The 21,074-nt window shown below is 51.1% G+C and overlaps 1 protein-coding gene across 1 annotated transcript in view; it reads right to left on the reverse strand.

Annotated features, from left to right (window-relative positions):
* The window catches only part of MEGF6 (multiple EGF like domains 6), an 89,222-nt gene that overhangs the window by 25,010 nt on the left and 43,138 nt on the right, over positions 1 to 21,074 (reverse strand). The window contains exons 4-7 of the mRNA XM_077788134.1: positions 8,752 to 8,874; positions 1,728 to 1,853; positions 833 to 955; positions 115 to 237 (exon numbers count right to left, since the gene is read on the reverse strand). Of these exons, the coding sequence (XP_077644260.1) occupies positions 115 to 237; positions 833 to 955; positions 1,728 to 1,853; positions 8,752 to 8,874 (495 nt within the window). The remainder of the gene's footprint in view (positions 1 to 114; positions 238 to 832; positions 956 to 1,727; positions 1,854 to 8,751; positions 8,875 to 21,074) is intronic.

Below are 21,074 nucleotides of genomic sequence, written 5' to 3' on the forward strand. Positions count from 1 at the left end.
TGTAACATGGATAAAAGATAAACATCTGTCCCAAGAAGAAATACCATCTCGTGCAGTTAATCCAAGCCTGGCAGAAGGAAATGAAGGCTGGAGAGCTGAGCCCGCAGTACTCACGGTAGCAGCGCTTGCCATCCGCCCCCAGCTCGTAGCCCGGGTTACAGGTGCACTTGAAGGAGCCCCGGGTGTTGAGGCACTGGTGTGCACACATGGCCAGCCCCGCCAGGCACTCGTTCACATCTGGGAGAAGGAGCAAGCCTAAGGTAAGTAGGCTGAACTTTAAACATCCTTCCAAAGGACTATTGTTATGGTATTTGAGCTCTGCACTGGTTTCTTGCACCCTGAACTCTTCACTGGGGTCCAGACTAACAAAGACACAGAGGTAAGAGTTTGGAATTGCTGTAAAGCTTCCCAGGAGATGGGATCACATGACAGTGGGACATTCAGAGAATCACAAAATCAATTTGGCCTGAAGAGACCTTGGAGATCATCGAGTCCAACCTTTAACCTAAAACTACCTTGTTACCAGACCATGGCACTCAGTGCCACATCCAGTTAATTCTTAAAGAATAAAAGATGGTGACTCCACCACCTCATTGGACAACCCATTCCAACGTCTGATCCCCCTTTTGGGGAAGAACTTCTCCCTGATTCCCAGCCTGAATTTCCCCTGGAGCAGCTCTGTTGTTGCAGACAGCTCGAGCAGGGCTCTTGCGGCTCCACCTGAGCCGCCCAAGGGAAGGCGTGTGCTTCCCTGCACTCTGCTCCCACTGAGCACTCCCTCGCCCATCAGACACAGGGCTTTTCCTCCCGGGGAGCTCTGCAGGGCACTCACCTTCGCAGGCCTTGCCATCGGGGGCCAGCTGGTAGCCGGGGTGGCACTGGCAGCGGGCGCGGCCGCCGTGGCTGTGGCAGCGGTGCATGCAGCCCCCGTTCCTGTCAGAGCATGGGTTCCTCACTGCAGGCAGAGCACAGGGCCCGGGTCAGCCCACACGGATCCTGCCTCCCGTGGCACTGCGGCAGAGCAGAGCACAGAGCAGCAGGAAAGCCTGCAGTCTGTGAAAGTCAGACAGAAAATCCCTGCTCCACCCGTTCGGGGGGATGTAGATGCTGTGAGGTCCTGCAGAAGGCTGGCATTAAGCTGGGTAAAACCCCTCCAGCAGAAGCTTGGCATGGGCACATCCCTCTGCAGAGATTACACAGCAAGTGCTGGCAATTTTCTCCAAGTGCTCCTACCCAGACGTTTGCCAATCTCTGACCTGCCCCAGGCCCAGGACAGATGCTCCAAACCCCACTGACTGCTGTGTTTGCAACATCCCAGTTGTTCCTTTTGCCATAGCAACTTCACAGCTCAGGATTTCCCTCCTTCCTGCCTTTTGAATGCCAACTTCCATGAATGAGAACAGCCTTGTGTTCTGTCCCCTTCAGCTTCTCTCCTTCCTGAGCCAGGAGCAGGTCAGCCAGAGAGGGAGAAGATCCCACCCCACTGCCACACACTGCTGTCCCTCCACTCCCACAGCAGCCTGTGCCTTCATACAATTTCATTTTTGTTGGCTACAACCCCTCCAGCTCATCCCATCCCTTGGAACAAGCCGCAGGATATGTCCATGACAACAAAACACAGAGAGTTTTTACTGGAAATCCCCCAGTCTGATCTGCTGGACATCTGACCATCCCCATCCCACAGCTCCCGGCTGGAATCCATGGCTCCCCAGCCGCCCAGGACTCACGGATGCAGCGTTTGCCATCCTCGTGCAGCTGGTGGTTGTGCCTGCACTGGCAGCGGTGCTGGGCCAGCGTCACCTGCACACAGTCGTGCTCACAGCCGCCGTTGTTCAGGGCACACGAGTTCAGAGCTGCGAGGCAAAGGGACACGAGGTTTGGCACAGAAGGAGTTTGGGTGGCTCCTGGGGACACAGGGACACAGGTTTGGCACCTGTGTGGGTGAAGGGCAGACTGCACACTCTTAAAGCTCGTGTGAATCGATGACTGGAGCACATTCAGTGACAAGGTCATGGCTGACTTCATGAGCAAGGAGGGTGTTAAGGAGGAGCTTAAATCCAGTGGGGTTTGGTGCTGCAAAACCCTGCGGGCAGTGCAGGACAAACCACCCACCACTGTACCAGGCGGGCACCCTGCTCTTTCAAGGCAAGATCAGCTCAACGGTGTTAGGTAGAATAAATTATGGTGACCCCATCATCTCCTTGGACAGCCCATTCCAATGCCTCATCCCCCTTTCAGGGAAGAACTTTTCCCTAATGCCCAGCCTAAATCTCCCCTTAAAATGGTTCTTTCCCACCATAAGAGGCCCCAGCACTCTCCCTGAAGGTGATTCCAGGACACAGGGAGCTGGGTCAGTCCTGTCCAGCACTACATGGGAGGGAAGCAGGTTTCCTGTCAGGCATCCACCCTCTCCAAAGGGCGCCGTGTCAGCAGCCAGACTCCTGTGCTGTTGCTGAAATTCCCATCCTTTAATCCAGGACAGTCCCTGCAGGTGCAGTGGCACAGCTGGTTTGAGCCATTACTGCTCAGAGAGCTGTGCTCAGGCACATGCAGGCTTTCCTGTAGCAAAAACTGAGTTTCTGGCTCCGTGATGTGCAGAAGTCACCGACGCCCAGCAGGAGCTGCCAGTTGTGGGAACACTCAGGGAAAAATGTTTTAAGATCCATCCTGTGTGTCCATACCTGGACCAGTTGTAACAACCCCTCAGGGTTGGCCAGTATGGACACACAGGGCTCTGACCAGGAGATTTCTGTGTGGAACCTGGGGCACGTGGGGTCCCTGCTGCTGTGAGCAGCGGTGTCACCCCGAGCACGCAGAGATCCAGCAGCAGGAGCTCTGATTTCATCCTCAGTGAAGGCAGGACTGGGAATTGAGCTTCCAAACTGGAGTTCCTGGCCATGCCACAGCTTTTCTGCGTGGACTTGTGCAAGGAACCTGGCGGGTTCCAAACAGTCAGGAAACAGAAGGTTTTGCCTGGGCTATGGTACAAAACAAACCCCATGACCATCTCTCCCCAGAATGATCCTTCAGGTGATCACAATGCCCTCCACACTCTCCAGAGCTTTGGAAGCAGGAGAGCCTGGAAAGCAGCTGCCAGCAGAAGTCTCTGCTTGGAGCACACCTCTGAATCCCAAGGCAAGTTGGGTCCTTGTTCTTGTACATTAGAAAACAAATATTTGGCTCAGGACAAAAGCTGGAGATCCTGGCCGTGACACAGCTTTCCTGTGTGGCCTTGCACGAGGAGCCCAGCAGGTTCCAAGCATCAGGAAACAGAAGGTCCTGCCTGGGATACGGCACAAAACAGACCCTGTGACCCAACATGTGGACTCCTCCCAAGCCTGGGAACAGCCTCCTCCTGCTCCTCCTGTTCCTGTAATGTGGGATGTCCCTGCAGGATCAGCAGAGGATGGGATGTTTAACTGGGATGTGAGCACCTTGCGAGCAGCCAGGGCAATGTGTCAGAAGTTTTGTTTTTACTGCAGATCTCCAGGACCATTGGCTTCAGATCCAGGAGGAATTTGAGCTGGGAAACAAAACAAGGAAGGACTGTCTGGAGCTGGATTTGTGGACTCTGGTGGAGAAGTCATTGTGGGATAATGTCATGCCTCCAAAGCCATACAAGCTCCCCCTTGGAGCACTGGATGTCTCCTGAGTTAAACCACCCAACTCCTTATGCACTGGGCTTCTGCAAAGAGAGGTGCATCTTATGAGAATTGGGGAATTGGCCTTTAAACGCTGTTCTGTCTCTCAGGAGCCACCAAAGTGTCACAACCCACTGGGCTGGTGGCACATGGCTCAAGCTAGCCCCAGTCCATGTTGGAAACCCATCCCTGGCTCCCTTAAGCAGAGCAGAACGATGAGCTCTGCTCTCACACGTTTCTGACCTATTTTTCAAACTCCAGAATAAAGTAACGTGCTGGCTACGAGGAATCTTATAGGAAAGCTAAAAATATCTCTAATGAAAACCATCTCTCCCCAGAATGATCCTTAGGTGATCACAGTGCCCTCCACAACCTCCAGAACTTTGGAAGCAGGAGAGCCTGGAAAGCAGCTGCCAGCAGAAGTCTCTGCTTGGAGCACACCTCTGAATCCCAAGGCAAGTTGGGTCCTTGTTCTTGTACATTAGTGAAAACAAATATTTGGCTCAGGACAAAAATAAAAGCAAAAAAAATATCTATTTTCATTTTTTTTCTGCCCACCCTTCCCCTGCAAAAAAAAAAAAAAAAAACAGCAAAAAAACCAACTTTGACTCAGAGCTGAGGATCACTCTCATTCCAAATGTTAAAATAACTCAGCTTCTCATTTTATGCCTCTAATTAGCTAAACAACATTTGGGGGAATAAAAGCAGCTTGACAGGGTCAAGATTTTGCCATACAAAACATAAAGCTGGAGCAAGAACTCGGGGTTTATATTAGTTGTGCTGGCATTTTTTCCTTTAATCCATTTGGAAGGAAACAACAGAAATACTTAACGTTCCTGAAAAGCTCTGGGTCAGAGTTACACTACTCAAGCTCTAGCAGAGATGGGTGGTCATTTAAAAATATTCCAATATATTTAAGTGTTTAATAACATATATTCCAAAATAGCCATAAATAATGTGCTTGTTGGAGCGCCTTTTTTAAAAATAAAAAAGAAAACAAGTCAAACAATGCTGATGCCTGCCAAAACATTCCTTCATCTGGGAAAAGCACTGGGCCAACATGGAACAAGCCAATGCATCTTATGTCTAAAATAACCACCCAGGATGCAGTTATTCAGATGAATTTGAAGTTTAAATAACGGCCTCCTTGCAAACTCCTACAACTGAAAAAAACCAAAAGTCTGGGTTCTTCCACACAATATTTCAGGAGAGCCCATGTGAGGCTGGGTCTCCTCAGCTGGCTCCTTGCAGTCACAGCCAGCAGACCTCACTGCTGGCCTTGTTTTAATTACTGCTCGGGGTTTTTATTCTGTTTACAGAACCACTCTAAAAATATTTCCATTCCCAGATGCTCTGCCGAGCTTAACATTTCTGTGACAAGGCTGCCAAGCCCAGTGTCATCCTGTACATCACACAGATTTTTGTAATTACAGCTCAGACAGATTTTCCACAGATGATATTTCAGTGTCTGAGAGAGGGAGGTTCCTTCCAGCCCCGCTGTCTGAGGGGAGTGCAGTGCTGCTGGAAGATGCTGCTCCCAGATTCTGACCCTCTCAGGCCTGGGAAATGGATCAAGAGGGATGCAAAGGAGGTTTTTGCTGCTGAGTGCACCTGGGAAATGGATCTGTGCAGCAGCAGCCTAACACAGGAGATGATTTAATACCTGATCTCTGCACCCTCCAGCTGCCCTTCTGCCTTTTCCTCTCTCTTCTCACTCCTCCTCTTTCCTCTGTCTCACCTTTCCTTCAGAGACAAGTGATTTGCCTCCAGAAGCAGCAAGCTGATACCCCAGGAGTGACTGTGAGCAGCTGTAACAAGAACTGAGCAGGATGCTCCTTCTGCAGCATCACACAAACCCCCAGTGAGTCTAAGAAAAGGCTGAAAAATGTGTGACTGGGCAAAGAAAAAGTCAAATTCCCTAAAATGTGCAAGCTGTCTGCAAAATGAAAAGCCCCACCAAGCACACGTGGTCCCTGCACACACAGTTCAAGCCCACACAAACCTTCTGACATGGTCCTTCTGTTCATTATTCACCCCTATCACTGAGATTTCTTCATTTGAAGTTCTCCTAATATAAACAGGGATCCATCATGTAATCCCAAACTGATTTATCCTAACCTCAGACAACTCCCAGAAACATGTTGTGTGTTAATCCAGACCATCTCCCTGCTCCTCAGGCCAACACAAGCAATTGGCTCCCATTAAACCCCTCTGCCTCAGCCTGGCCTGCATCCCTCTGCTGAAAGAGTGGAGAAGGACCTGGAGATGTCAGCTTCCTGCCTCCTGCCCATGTGGTTCTGATAAAGAAAGAGGTAATTTCAGGACGCCCAAGGCCTCTCTTTGTTCTGTTTCGCTCCTTTTCTCCCTCTCTCAGCAGCGATTTGGACAAAGACACAACAAGAGGATCCTGCACAATGGAGCTGCTGAGCACCAGCTGAGAGCTGGACACGGGAAAGGGATTTTAAGTCATTTTTGTGCCCTCCTGAGTCACAGCCCAGGTACCAACTAACCCTGGAAAGCTGCCTCGGCCACGCCGGCGCGTTGTGGGGGAATTGTGGAGCTCCAGCTCAGCGCTGCCGACCCACCATCGGAGCCTTTGTGGGTTTTGTGGGGACCAGAAAGCATTTAAAGAATGAGATCCATGATCTGACAGCCCTTAACGAGAAACTTGACTAGAGAGGCCTCTTTCTGCACCCAGAACAATCTCACTGGGGCTGTCAGGAGCTTCCTACTGCCCAAATTTGTGATTGTCCCAGCGTGGAGCTGCGAGCTTCCCTCAGCAGAAGGACAAGGATGGATGGATGATGGATGGACAGATGGATGGAGGGATGGATGGATGGATGGATGGATGGATGGATGGATGGATGGAATGGATGGATGGATGGATCATGGATGGATGGATGGATGGATGGATGGATGGATGGATGGATGGATGGATCATGGATGGATGGATGGATGGATGGATGGATGGATCATGGATGGATGGATGGATGGATGGATCATGGATGGATGGATGGATGGATGGTGGAGGGATGGATGCTCACTGTCTCCTGTTCCCTTCATTCCTGGCCTATTCCCTATATCTAGTGGCAATATTTTGCATTTTAACAGCACGGAATCTCCACAGAAAATGAGAGGACATCCCAATTTGAAGAGAAAAACAGCTTTGAGCAATTACCCCGAATCCCTCAGAACTGACCACAAGGCAACCTGATGTCTGTGGGTACAGCAGGACAGCCACAAACACCAGCAGAGGAGGCACCTCTGAGCCTTTGCTCTGTTCTGAGCTTTTCTAAGGAAAAGATATTCCACCCCTCCTCACAGCTGGTTCAATGGGTGAAGCTGTAACATACACATGGACAGGCAAAAATGTGTAAAGAGAAAAACCACCAGTCCTGAAATGAGAAAGCCTCGTTTTAGATCCTCTCTGTCAATATTTTAGAAACATTTTTAGATAATTATGCAGTGAGAGGTTTTTATTTGCCCTGCCTGGTCTGCTTTGCTTTCCTGGGTGCTCTGCATCCCAGGGGTACCAGCACCACAAACTCACTGCAGGTCCTGCAGGCTCCACTGCCCAGAGCTCCAGGAACTGCCCCACTCACTCCTGTGGATCAGATTTCATGGACAGAGCCCCCTCAGCTTTGGCAGATGAATTCCAGCACTGCACATTATGGCTAATGCTGCTCACAAGTTTAATGCAAAGCAGGTTTGCAGTGCTGGGCATGGGCAGCAGGAGCGGGGCAGCCCTGCCTGCCTGGATCCTCAGCTACCCCAGCAGGGAAGCCTGGAGAGTGAAATAAAACGATGAAAATTCCTCTTAAAGAAGAGATTCCTCCCTCTAGAGATGCATTTTAGGCTTTCCCAGAGAACGGTTCCACCTTCTGGGGCTGGGGCTGGTGTCAGCCTGCCCCGCGTTCGTTCCGCAAGGCGCAGGCGGCCGCGGGATCGCTGCACACACCACAAGAAAGGGAGCAACATATTCCAGAGGCAATTAGGAGATGACAGACCACAGCACACTTACATGTGAGCAGCAGCAGCTCGTCACCCCGACACGAGTGTTGGAGCTCAGTGCTGGCTGCCAGGCTTGGCTTTTTTGTCCCTTATTTGCCATCGTTTTCTTTCTGGATTTTTCCCAGCGAAATATGGGGATCTTGCACTTTAAATCTCACTTGTTTGGGTGTCATTCTGTACTGGAGGCAGCTGTGGCCAGATGTGAGCCAGGGCAGAGCTGGGCACGGTGGGTACAGCTTCCCTGGATGGATTTTTCCTGCTCATATCACCATTCCCAACTGGAACACGCAGGCAGACTCTGGAGCGTGACTGTGTTCCGAGAAAACTCTGCAAACAGCATGGCCCGGGAATTCTTTCCACTTGCATGAAAATATCCCTCAAATAGTGGAAAAATGTGTCAAATGAAGCTGTGGGGGAGAAGTGGTTTAATTAAAACAGCCACAGATGCTGGAGGCAGACTCTGAGTTCCACTCCGAGCCTCCAGTTTGGGGCTGGCAGACAACATTTCAAGGAACTGGCCCCAAAATCAGCTGCAGGGCAAACCTGGTGCCTGGATGGTGATGTTTGGACAAGCACCATCCAAGAGAATGCACTACCAGCATCCCAGAGAAGAAGGTTTTGGATTATTATGGCCACAGTTCCACACACAGCCACATTTACTGTCTGTCTCACCCACTGCCCACAGCAATGCTGTGAAAATACTGGAATTTTGGGGAAACACTGAGGTCAAAATGAAGCCTGACTTGAAATTCCTCATACTTTTATTTATGTATCTGTTCTGAGAATGTCATGTCTGATATATCCTGAACCAAAAGCAGAAGCACCAAAGCACTTGGGAGTTACTTCTCCTGAAGCAGAATAAAAAGCAAAGCAGCCCCAGCTGTACGTGACCACAGGCAAGAACAGCAAACATTTTGAACCCAGGACAGAAACTGTGAAGGACACAGAGGAACACACAACCCATCAGCATTATCTCACATTCAGGGCACAGAGGATGGGAGGGAGTGAGGAAATCAAGGTTTTCTGTACCCTGCCAGGGATTTTGGTAGGAAAAGGGCTGCAGAGGGAGATTGCCAAGGGATTTCCAGGGCAGCCTTACCGAGGCAGGTCCTGCCGTCCGTGTGCAGGCGGAAGCCGGGCTGGCACTCGCAGTAGAAGGAGCCCAGGGTGTTCACACAGCGGTGCTGGCAGCCCCCGTTGTGCACCTGGCACTCGTCAACATCTGCAAAAAACACAAGGGAAAAGTGGGCAAAAGCTCAGGAGAGTGGACAGGAGGGTGTCTGAGCTCAGGAATATTTATCCTCTGCTGCCCGAATCTGGATCTGGGGAATGAAAGCAAAGGGAACAAGATTGGCCATTTTGTTATGTTCAATCAGTCAAGCTATTTGTGAAATTCCAGGGACAAAGCTGCAACCAGTGAACAACAACCAAAAAAACCCAGTTTGATTTGTCAGTCAGCACAAACCATCCTCATCTGATCACCTGCCAGCGGTCACCTCTCCCACTGACTCCAGGATAATGGATTAATTGATATTTTACACTTCCTTGCTTGTCAAAGGAAATTTTAAGTTTCTGAGACAGATTTCTTCCTGTGCCATAATCAGAAACATGGGGATGATGTGGACAGAGCTGCACAGTTCCTTAATTCCTGCCATTTGTGGGTGTGCACAGCCGTGCACCTACCCAGCCTTTCAGCCTGGAAAGGATCAGAGAGGGGAACCAGACCCCACCCCACAAACAGCAAAGCACCCAACCTTTCCCTTCCCCTTGGAGAGAAAAACTCCAGCAGCTTCGGGTCTCTCTGTTTGGGTTTTCTTTGGGTTTCTCTTTGCACTTTCTTCACCTCCAGCTCACCCAAGCCCCTCCCAGCAAGGAGAGCCCTGAGCCCAGCTCAGTTCCATCTCTAAGAAGATAAAGAAACATTTCCTGAGTGAATCACGGGGTGGGAACCCGGCCGTGTCCTCGCACGCCAGAGGTGCAGGAACGTGCCCAGCCCAGCCCCAGCAGTGCCCCGTGCCCCAGCCCAGCTCTGCTTCACCCACAGCTCCCACTGGGCAGAAAAAGGACACCAGAAAAAAGAGCAACACAGCCTTGGCTGAGCCAAATTTTATGTTCATCAGATTAATTGCCAAGAAAATCAGCCAGCAGCGAGGGAAGGTCTGGGTCAGGCATGGAATGGGAAGAGTGGGAAAGGTGAAGCATGTTTGAGTCTTCTGAGCTCTGCAGTGATAACATAAAATTACCCTTTTCTCAGAAATACTTAAAACATTAAAACCTAAAGTTCAAATCCTGTCCCAGTGATTCCCAGAGAACCCCCAACCTTGTCTTGAGGTGTCCTGCTACACTGGTCTTGCTGGGCTCTTCCTGCAGAGCTCCCACTGCAGCTGTGGTGTCCATTAACCCAGCAAAAAGCTCATTTCTATAATGCCAGCCCTTTGCTTTATTCAGTGAACTGAGCCTTTTGGGAGGTTTTGGTGTTTTCTTCCTGTTGTTTCCAAGACACTAACTAGTGAAAGAAAAGAAAATGAATAGATTTTTGAGGTGAAACATAAGCTTTGAGTGATGCTCTATGAAGAGTGAGCCAAAGCCAAAGTGGCTTTTCAAGGGGAAAAATGTGATGGCAGGAGTCTGACATGCTGGTCAAAGCAACCTAATTCTGATTAAATCATTTTCCTCTGCACACACTTGGGATCTGCAGAGCCCTAGAGTCCCTGGGGCACTCCCTACTCAACCCTGTGGGCAGGATTAGCTATTAATACACAGAAATGGCTCTATTCAGCTCAAGAACAGGAAAAATGGGGTTTGGGAAGGTCTTATGTAGCATAATAAGGTTTCTTGGTCTGAATTTAAATGACTATTCCATTGCTTCCCTTCAACGCTAATCTGAAACTGTTGAGAATTCACTGTCCAAGAAACTTAGTGATGTGTCGAGTAAACTTCTTACTTTCACCCCATTACTCATACTCAGTAATTTTACATCTCCTCTCTCCATGTCTCCTCTTCCCCCTTTGTACTTTTCACCCTCTAAATCTCCATGATTGCAGAGGGTTTTCCACATCCCAACTCCCTCCCGGCCCGGGAGAGCGGCCGTAGCTTCCCTGCCACCACCCCCACAAAACCCACCCCATCCCAGAGTCTTCCTGGAGCCTCGCTGATCTCTGCATCCCAAATTCTCCCTCTCCCCAGGGAGATTTTGGGACGCCCTGCACAATGGTGTGACCAAAACAAATCTGTCCCCAGGGGCAGCGAGGGGGCAGATCCAGCAGCCAAGCCTGGCAGATCCAGCAGCACCTCCAGGCATGCCCGAGGCTCACCCCAGTGAGAATTCCAGCTGGGAATACGGACTGGGAAGCAGCAGGAGCTGCTGCCAGGGCCAGGAGGAGCAGCTCTGTGAAGGGTCACATTGCCCCTGGTGCAGGTCCTGGCAGCAGAGCCCAGAGCCCTACGTGACACCGTGTGAGCTGCGGTTCGTGGCACGCCGGGGTTATTTTCCTACTGGAGAGCTGACAAAATCTGGTTGAAATTAATAATAGCAAAGGAGAGAAAATGAGAAGCATACAGGCTTCTCTTCAGCTGACTCTGAGCAAGACAGAGCCGTGCCAGGACAGAGTTTGCCAAGCCCTGCTCTGCATGCACGGGGCAGTGGGTACCAGGAAGGCCAACTGAGGCAGGAGCCCAGCACAGCAAGGGCTGGGGAGTGGGGCTTGGATCACTGAGATAGCAGAGATATTTATCTCTGCTATGTAAAGAAATTGCAGCTCATGTCTTCTGCAAGGAAGGCTCATCCCAGCCTCTTCCCTGAGCAGAAACAATCCCTGAAACCTCAGACACCTCCGTGGAGAACACAGGGAATTCTGCATTCAAACATAGGGAAGGTGAACACAAACTCAAAAAAAAAAGCTTTAGTTAGACACCTACATGGACTAACACAGGTAATACAGCAATCAAACACAGGGAAGGTGAACACAAACCCAAAAAAAATGTTTTATTAGAGACCTATACGGACTAACACAAGGAATAAAGCAATCGAACACAGGGAAGGTGAACATAAATCCAAAAAAAAGCTTTGGTTAGACACCTGAATGGACTAACACAGGTAATACAGCATTCAAACACAGGGAAGGTGAAAACAAATCCAAAAAACAAAGGGGCACAGAGTGAGGTGATTGCTTTGGCTGGCTGCACTCCCTGAACACACACAGGTCCTTCCAGAAGGAATACGGATTTATCTCCAACAAGAGCTACATGTCAGGGGGAAGAAAGTGGCAACAGCAGCTCTGCAAAGTATTCAATATTTGGTAGGGAGGCAGTTTATCTCCTTGCAGGGCTGAGGAGGAGGCGATGGATCCCAGCTGGAAGCACAGGCAGGGGAACACTGCAGAGGTTCGTTCTGTCTGGCCAAGCAGCAGTGCCAGGCTTTAATCCCTGCAGCAATTAGCCTGGATTACAGAGCAGGGCTGCAGGGAAAAGGTTAATTAAAATCCATCGAGATGAGCATGTGTGGGATTTAGTGACTTTATCTTTCCGGTACCAGTTTGTTGAAGATAATTCAGCAATTTCAAGGAGTGAAAAGACTGGATGGAGAGGACCCAACAGTTCCTGCTCCTGGGCAGGGGAGCACAGCCATCCCACACTATGGACACAGATTAGAATGAAAAAACCCTCAGCATTATTTCATTTCTTGCATGTGTCACACACAACATGAATAACCTGAGGAATTCGGATGCCCTGTTATTCCACACTCCCTGTGTCCAGACAAAACAGCAAGGTCCAGCAGTGCAAGGAGGCCATGGGAGAGGACAATGCTTCATCTCCTCTCTGCTAGCCTGGAAGTTTCTTCCTCCTCTAGGCTGAGGAAGGACGGCTGGGAAGGTGAGTGACCCACTGGAGGGAAGGAAAAGGCCATTTGGGTCAGTCAGAGCACCTCCACACCCTCGGCTTTCATCTCATCCTAAACCAGGCATTTGAGAAAGCACTCAAAGAGCTGTAGTGAGCTGTTGAGGCCAGTGTTCTATCCACTGCAGGTGGGAGGTGCCCAGAGCTTGCCCACACCACCTGTGCCATCCCCAGCAGCAGATTCCGAAGGCACCTCGGGAACGGATGCATCAGCTTTAGAACAATCTGCTGGAGGGAAAACTCTGCTTTGCCTCAGTCCCTGGCTTTGTCCTCAGCTCACCTTTTCCTGCCCCTGAGCACTGGGGCTGGAAGAGTGGCCCAACTCCCACTTGTGCTCCCCTGTGTGCCTCGGGATGGGGCTGTAATTAGGAATTACTCAGCGCGGAGCAGAGGTGCACGCAGCAACAAGCACCTGGACTTGCTCTGGACTTGCTGCTGCTCTCACCCTCTCCAACCTTCTCTCATCACTGTCTTACCCTGTTCCCTGTGCAGGCTGTCACTCTGAGTGAAAGATCTCCCTGTGGATTCCCAAACACGGACCTGGGAATGGAAGCCCCGGGTGGAAACGCAGGTCGTTGTTGAAGGAGCTAATGGAACACCATCAAACAACAGCTCTGCTGCTTTCTGGCTGCTTTAGAGGTTCACAGAGAGGATACCACGGCACCGGGTTTACTTGCCTGTGATGATGGATGTGAGTCCCCAGCAGAGCACAAAGCTCCTCCTGTGGGGCGGCTGTGTGAGGCACAAACCCGGCGCTGCCATCGGTCACTGCAGAGCCCCAGCAGAGCCCTGTCTGCACACCCGGGGCACATCCAGGCACCCCAGAGCTCAGTGAGAGCACAAAGCACCTCCTCCCTCTCCTGGCACGCACAAAGCTGCCGGTGACACGCACACAGCAGAGCTTTGTGCCTTGTGGCAGCTGCCAGCTGAGGGGACACGGCTGTGGGGACGTGCGTGCTGGCCGGGCAGATGGGAACTGCAGGGCAACCAGCACACAGAGCCTAAAAATCACACCAAGACAACATCTGGGACTCTAAAAGCACACCAAGAGGACTCCTCCTACCTGTCAAAGAGAAGCTCAGGCAGCGAAGGAGAAATAAACCAAATTAAGCAAAGCTGCAGTGATTCCAGTTTAGGGTGAGAAAAGCCCTCAGCTGTGCAGCCCCAGAGGTACCTCACACCAGGGATAAAGCCAAGGCTGCACAGAGCTACCTGCCCATGGAGCTGAGAGGAGCAGGAACAGGATCAGGATCCGAGGAACTCTGCCTTAGGGAAGGGAAGGTTGGACCCAGCACAAAGCTGGAGCTCAGGAGCTTGTCTTGGAGAGCTACTTTGAGCCAACACAGTTGGATGGAGAGAGCAAACACGATCTGAGCTTGAGACAAACATCTGATCTATAAATAACAAAGCAGCAACCCGCCCCTCTCCGAAGGTCTGGCACATCTCACAACTGTTCTGATATCACTTTATAACCGACTGCTTGGGGTATTTATTTATTAGTATTATCCCAGGATGAGATAATGCATTCCTTGATGTCTACATTACACCCAAGCATCCCAAGCCTTTAGTGACCTTCACATATTCTCTATTATTTCCTAAATCCCCACGAGTTTTTCCTGCCGTGGAGGCAGCTGAGCACACAGAGAAGGAAGGGGAGGTGCAGTGGCAGAACTCACACCTGGCTCCATGTCCCCATCACCCACGTGCAACGGGAGCACCAAGGGCTCCATCCCTCCACCTGCTCCACGGGATGTCTGGCCAAGCGCTTCCCACACTGCAGCAGGCTGGGAATTGGCTTCCAAAAGACACTGAGGCTGAATGTTCCAGTGCAGTGATCCCTGACACGGTTCCTCTGCCTGCATCCCCCAGCCGTGCCCAGCTCCTGGCTCCGGCCGCTGCTGCCAGAGGATTTCCCTTGCACAAAACCCAACCCCAAATAACAGCGAGCCCTGTCCTGTGGGAGAATCTGCTGAGCAGCACTCGCACAGCCCAGCAAACACACAGCCTCACCGGGAGAGAAAGGCACCCTTTTCTCTTGTTAAAAACTTACCCAATTTCACTTTTTGCCCAGGACTGGGACAAGATCCTTTGGAGCCGAGGAAAAAACAAATCTACAGACCCTAGCAAAATGCATGCATTTGGCTTTTTAAGGAATATGGCACAGGAGCTATCTTTAACCCAGCTGGACAGCAACAGATGTGAAGAAACTCCTATTTCTCTCCCCCTCTGCCAGAACTGATTTTTCAGAGTAAAAAACGCACTGAAGAATAATAATAACAATAGTAATAATAATAGTAGTAATAAATAATAATAATAGTAGTAATAGATAATAATAACAATAACAATAATAATGATAATAATAATAACGATGATGATGATGTAAAAATAAATATAATAATACAAAGCACAGGCACATACACAGTATATACAGCCAGGTCACCAGTCTGTCACTTGGGTGGCCGCCAGCCCGGCACCTCCACCCGGCAGCTGGGGGACCCAGGGACAAACCCCTGGAGGCAGAGCCCTGCAGGGAGCCCCAGCCCGGCTCCCCAGGCCACCCACGTACCTGGCCGCAGGTCGGGGTACCCCGCTCGCCCCAGGTAGCAGGGGTAGCAGCTCCTCCACAGGTAGCGGTAGTGCTCGCCGGAGGAGCCCGGGATGCCGCCCAGGCAGCCCAGGCACCACAGCAGCGCCCAGGGCCGGCCCATGAGCGCGGCACGGAGCGGGGATGGAGCGGGACAGAGCCGGGCTGGAGCGGGACGGGGCGGGGAGGGAGCGGGACAGAGCCGGGCTGGAGCGGGACGGGGCGGGGAGGGAGCGGGACAGGGCAGGGATGGAGCGGGATGGAGCAGGGATGGAGCGGGACCGGGCAGGGATGGAGCAGAGGTGGAGCGGGACGGGGCAGGGAGGGAGCGGGATGTGGCAGGGATGGAGCAGAGCTGGAGCAGGAGTGGAGCGGGACGGGGCAGGGACGGGACGCGAACGCTGCCGCCGCAGCGGGACAGGGCAGGGATGGAGCGGGACAGAGCCGGGCTGGAGCGGGACGGGGCAGGGATGGAGAGGGACGGGGCAGGGACGGGAGCAGAAATGGAGCAGAGACGGAGCAGAGGTGGAGCGGGACAGAGCCGGGCTGGAAGGGGACGGGGCAGGAACGGGGGCAGGGATGGAATGGGATGGCGCAGGGACGGGACCAGAGATGGAGCAGAGACGGAGCAGAAACGGAGCGGGCCGGGGCAGGGACGGGAGCAGGGATGGAGCAGAGACGGAGCAGAAACGGAGCGGGCCGGGGCAGGGACGGGAGCAGGGATGGAGCAGAGACGGAGCAGAAACGGAGCGGGCCGGGGCAGGGACGGGAGCAGAGACGGAGCAGAAACGGAGCGGGCCGGGGCAGGGACGGGAGCAGGGATGGAGCAGAGACGGAGCAGAAACGGAGCGGGCCGGGGCAGGGACGGGAGCAGGGATGGAGCAGGATGGAGCAGAGGTAGAGCGGGGACGGGGCAGGGATGGAGCAGAGATGGAGCAGAGATGGAGCAGAGACGGAGCGGGCCGGGGCAGGGACGGGAGCAGAGACGGAGCAGAAACGGAGCAGAAACGGAGCGGGCCGGGGCAGGGACGGAGCGGACGCCGCCGCCGCCGCCGCGCACGGAGCCGGGGGATGCGCGGGGCGGTGCGGGCAGCCCAGCCCCGGGGGCGGTCCCGCTCCGCCCCCCGCAGGTACCGCCGGGCCCGGGAGCGCCCCGGACCCCCCGGCACGGCGGAGCCCCCCGGGATGGGCGGGAGCTGTCCCGGGCACCGCCAGACCGGGAGCCCGGCCCCGGAGCTGCCCACGCGTGGAGCGACGCGACCCTCCCGAGGCGAGGGAGGCACGGCTGCATCCACCCCGCCGGCCCCGGGCTGGTCCTCGACCATGAAATAAACCCGCGGATTTACCCCAAACCAGGCTGAGGAGGGATGGAAGGCGGGCAGGGGGGATCAGCATCTCCCCCCGGAGCACCAGGCTGCTGTGGGGTCTGGGAAATTAATTAACTAGATATTTGAATGACTTAGTAATGTAATTTGTAATTTTTTTTATTTTTGCAATGTTTAATTAAAATATATCAAAATTAAATTATAAATTTAAAAATATATATTTTAATGGTAGATAAATAGTTGTGAAATTTTTGTTTGTTATTGTTAGGACTTTTGTTTTCTTTTTGATGATGCCCAGCCAGTCCCGGGGCTCGGGTTGATCATCCACACTGAAATAAACCCACGGATTTGCCCCAAGCCAAGCTGAGGAAGGATGGAAGGCGGGCAGGGGGATCAGCATCTCCCCCCGGAGCACCAGGCTGCTGTGGGGGACTCCAGGGTTACACCAAGCAGGGAGTGTTTCACTGTGGAAGTGCCTCCTTACCATCACACCTCCCCAAAATAACACCAGCTGCTGAAACAGCACCCAGCAGCAAACCTGGGCTGGGCTGTTCTTAAAATAACGACAAAAAGCAAAGTTTAATCACCAAATTTAAGCTGCAGTGAGGAACAGCCACTGCGGCTGCTCCAAAGAAAACCATAACGCTCATTCCCATTTCCTGCAAGAAAGAGAATTTTATTTTACCTTTTTCATTAAATAAGAAGTAGGAATAGCTTATTGGATTTTCCAGAGGCAAATTCAAAAGCCTCATTTAAGTTTCTGGAATGTTTTGAAACAATATGCTCGCAGGGCTGAGCTGGGGGGAGCAGTCCCTGCTACTTCGAGACGTTTTCACAGTATTATTTGGCCACAGTAAAATTCCAAATTAAAACTTGTGGTTTAGGCTGCAATGAATAGCATTCCACAAAAAATTTTGAAACAGGCTGAATCCAGGAAGAAAATAGGGATTTCATGCTATTCTTGCAGCAATTTCCAAAGGAAGGTGGACTCCAGTCACGAGTCCCCTTTGCTGATTGTTCCAAGAGCAGCTTCCTAATGTTTCAGGGACCACTTCAGCTCATCTTAATATTTACACAAGGCAACAGCCCACATGCTTCTCATTAATATTTTTATTTTAACAAAAATAACAAATTTTTGCGTCAGTTGCTTTGTGGAGGGAAAAAAAGTGACCTCTCTGAAGGATGCTGTGAATGTTTGGAAACGGCCTGGAGAATTCCAGCCTGATGTGCTGCACACACACCTTGGTCAAACTGCCTGGTGGGTCCAGCAGAGTCCCCAGGGGGATGCTCAGCCCTGAGGGAGCAATGAGATGGGACTGGAGGAGGGGAAATGTTAGAGAGCCACCAGCAATTCCAGTCCCACAGTGAAGCCCTGCCCTGTTGTGCTGCCTTCCACCAGCCCTCGCTGTGCACAGACACGCTGCCACCCTGCCAGGAGCCACTTCCAACCTGCTAAACACTTCACCCATTCCAAAATACCCCGTGGCAAGACATGGGCTGTCCTTGCTGGCCCAGAGCAGGTCCTGGGCAGAGCCACGGGGAGCTCTGACACCGCTCCTGTAAACATCTCTGGAGGTGCTGAACAGCAGAAATGAGTGTTGCCACAGAGCTGTGAAAAATGGGTTAGGCCAGGTTCCTCTGCTCAGAAATGTTACCAAGATTTGTCTATCTTAAATTACCCTTGCCTGGAATGCAGATGGGGCACAGTGAGCAGCTTTTCGGGGAGTCCCTGACTCCTCAGAAAAGCCAGGGAAATCTCAGGAGAACGGGAAGCTGGACAGGACAAACGCATATCTGAAGCAATGTGGTTAATCAAAAGTTCTCCCTTTATTCGAGATAAGATGGTAGTTTATATAAGCTTCTACATAGTTTACAAAAACAAAGACACTCTGATTGGCACACTAACATTGTTTACCTTTGCCTTAAGGTGGTCAGACTTTTCACACTGCAGGTCTACTCTAATTCATGCTCAAATAGCTCATTACTTTGTAGTTACCTTAACATAATTTCTATCTGCGCCACAACTGAATTTTCACTGCATCAAAGGCTTCGAGGCCCCCCCCAAGGCCGCTTATCAGGCCTAGTCTGACTGGGTAGCTCAAACCTCATTCCAAACATAAATCATGACTTCTGTCTCTCAGAAATTCTGCAACACCTCAGGCAGCCACCAAAGGGACCTTTCCATGGCTTCAGGACCTGGGAATTCCTCCTGCAGCTCCCAAAACCAGCGTGACTTCTGTGGCAAAGCTGCTCCATCCCCTTTCCTTGGGCTGAGACAAAACCTGACCACAGTGAGGTTAATATCATGTAATTGATAATGCTTGTGGTGCTGCACATGTCCTTTCCATCTAGGGATGGAAGGGAAAGTGATAACTGAGGGTGGTTAGCTCCTGTGCTTGGCAGCACCTTGTGAAGTCACCCTGCCAGCTGTCAAACTGGGAAGGAGACTATGCAGAGGCCACAATTACTGAACTGAAAATCATAAACCTTATCCTCATGGAGGCTGTGGCTCCGTGTCCCACAGGTTTGGTCACAGAACTGAGACTGCTCCAGGCTGGGCTGGCTCCTTGAGCCTGACTCCAGGCTCAGACTCCTGGAGCCAGCTCAGAGGTGCAGCACAGGCATCAAAAGCACATCGGGCTCAAACACAAACTGAGCCCTGCTTATGTAATAAGTTATGTTTGGCCAGGTCAGAGCCAGCTCCAGCTTCCCCATCACCTAATTTACTTCAGCTGATTAAGTACCAAGAGCTGCTTGGAGTATGGCAACACATGAGGATCTGCAGCAGGTTATTACTGCAGCCTGGAGAGCCAGCCAGGAGAGCACCAACATCTTTTAACAGGGACAGGGATGGGCTGAACTCCTGCCTCTCACAGTATTTCATTCAGATTAAGTCTTAAAATTCTTGTATGGAGCCAAAAAATCAGAGTTGGGGATGTAGTGCTTCACAGCTCAACAGCATCGTGAGCCCCAAAGTGAATTCATCCCTGCACAGGCACAATCAACCTGCTCAGGTAAAGAGGAGTGCTGGAATCTTCATCCTAAACCCAAACTAAAACCTAAACTAAAACTTAAAACCAAAAACCAAAGTAAACCTAAAACCAAAATGAAAAAAACCCACTAAAAGGATGCCTAAACCATGAATCTAAAAATACCCTAAACCTTGAAGCATGTTTCTTCTGACATTAAAAAAAGAAAAGAAGTATTCCAGATAAAAGAAAATGGCCAGATGGAGACTGGGAAAGCAGAAACATTCGGGAGATGGAACATGGAAGAGGCGAGGAAAGGAACAAGCTGAAGGATGAAGTCTGTGATTTGGGGCCAGCATGTCCTGGGCTGCATGCTCAAATATATTCCAGACAGGTTTTTGAACTTCTCCATGTGTAATATTAGCTGGGAACTAAAATGAGACCCCCGTGTGCTGAATCAAGTTTATGTTTATACACAATCCAGCTAAAATGTGAATTTTCATTTACATTTGAAGCTAATGGCCTTGTCCTATGAAGGCCATGAAAAGTGCAAATACACTTCTCTATGTCAAGTGGTGCTTAGAGGGATAAAATAAACAAGAGCTTGTGAGAATTGTGGTTTAGGGGTTGGTTTATGGTGTTTTTTAAGAGCTCTCCACTGCGCCGCTCCAACATGCCTGCTCCTGGGGCAGAGCCCAGGGCACGTCAACACCTGAGCTCGCCTAGAACCTGCCATGCCTCCAAAGCCATGGTAACACAGCAAACCTGTTTGTTTCCTGTAAAAAATCCAACACACGACATCCCCAAACCACTCTGCAGACAACTTTTCCACTGGAAATCACATTAGAAATACAGGCTATGCCCACGGCTCCTCCTGGCACTGATTCCAGGAGCTACTGGGCATCCCTCTGGATGCAGCCATGAGGGATGCCAAGCCCCAGCCCTGCCCTGTCCTGACCCAGCTGTTTCAATTCCCTCATCGCTGCTCACCTGGAAAACAGCAGCAGAAAAAAGGTATGAAGTGCTTTGTTTGGGGCAGAGACCAAATATAAGAGTTTCTCCCAAACTTGTTGCATTTGTGATTCTTTCTGAGAGAGTTCCCTTCCTCCCTGCATGTGGGAATCCTGGCTTCCCTCTGGCTGCCCTGGGATCCTGGCAGGGGTCAGGAACCCCCTGGACAGAGCCCCCACAGACACTGGCTGTGATCTCTGTCCATGGAAAAGAGTTTTCAATCTTACATGATGAATTACAAGCTCTGAGGGTTTGAAATCAGTAATAATTAAGTGTGGCACAGGTGCAAAAGTAAAATTTTAAGTTTCTAAATTAAGGGTTCAAAGGGCACAAGATGGAGGAAACTGGGTGTGTCTTGTCCTTTTTCTCCTTCTTCATGCCCTCCATGTCTCACTGTGGTGTTGGCATTTTTCTGTTGGTTCAGGCTGGGGACACACTGTCCAACGTAGGTGACAGATATTGGCACGTTCTTGTAAATCCAGCCCAGGGAGTTTCTGGTATTTAATGTTTGTAACATCCCACTGAGGGCAGAGCCCCACACGCTGCCCTGCAGGACAGAGCTGGGCAGGGCAGCAGAACATGGTAGAGATAAACAGAATAAACAACCTTGAAACCAGCACAGATAAATTATGATTTT

Source organism: Lonchura striata, chromosome 24 (assembly GCF_046129695.1).
Source record: "Lonchura striata isolate bLonStr1 chromosome 24, bLonStr1.mat, whole genome shotgun sequence".
NCBI classification, from domain to species: Eukaryota; Metazoa; Chordata; class Aves; order Passeriformes; family Estrildidae; genus Lonchura; species Lonchura striata.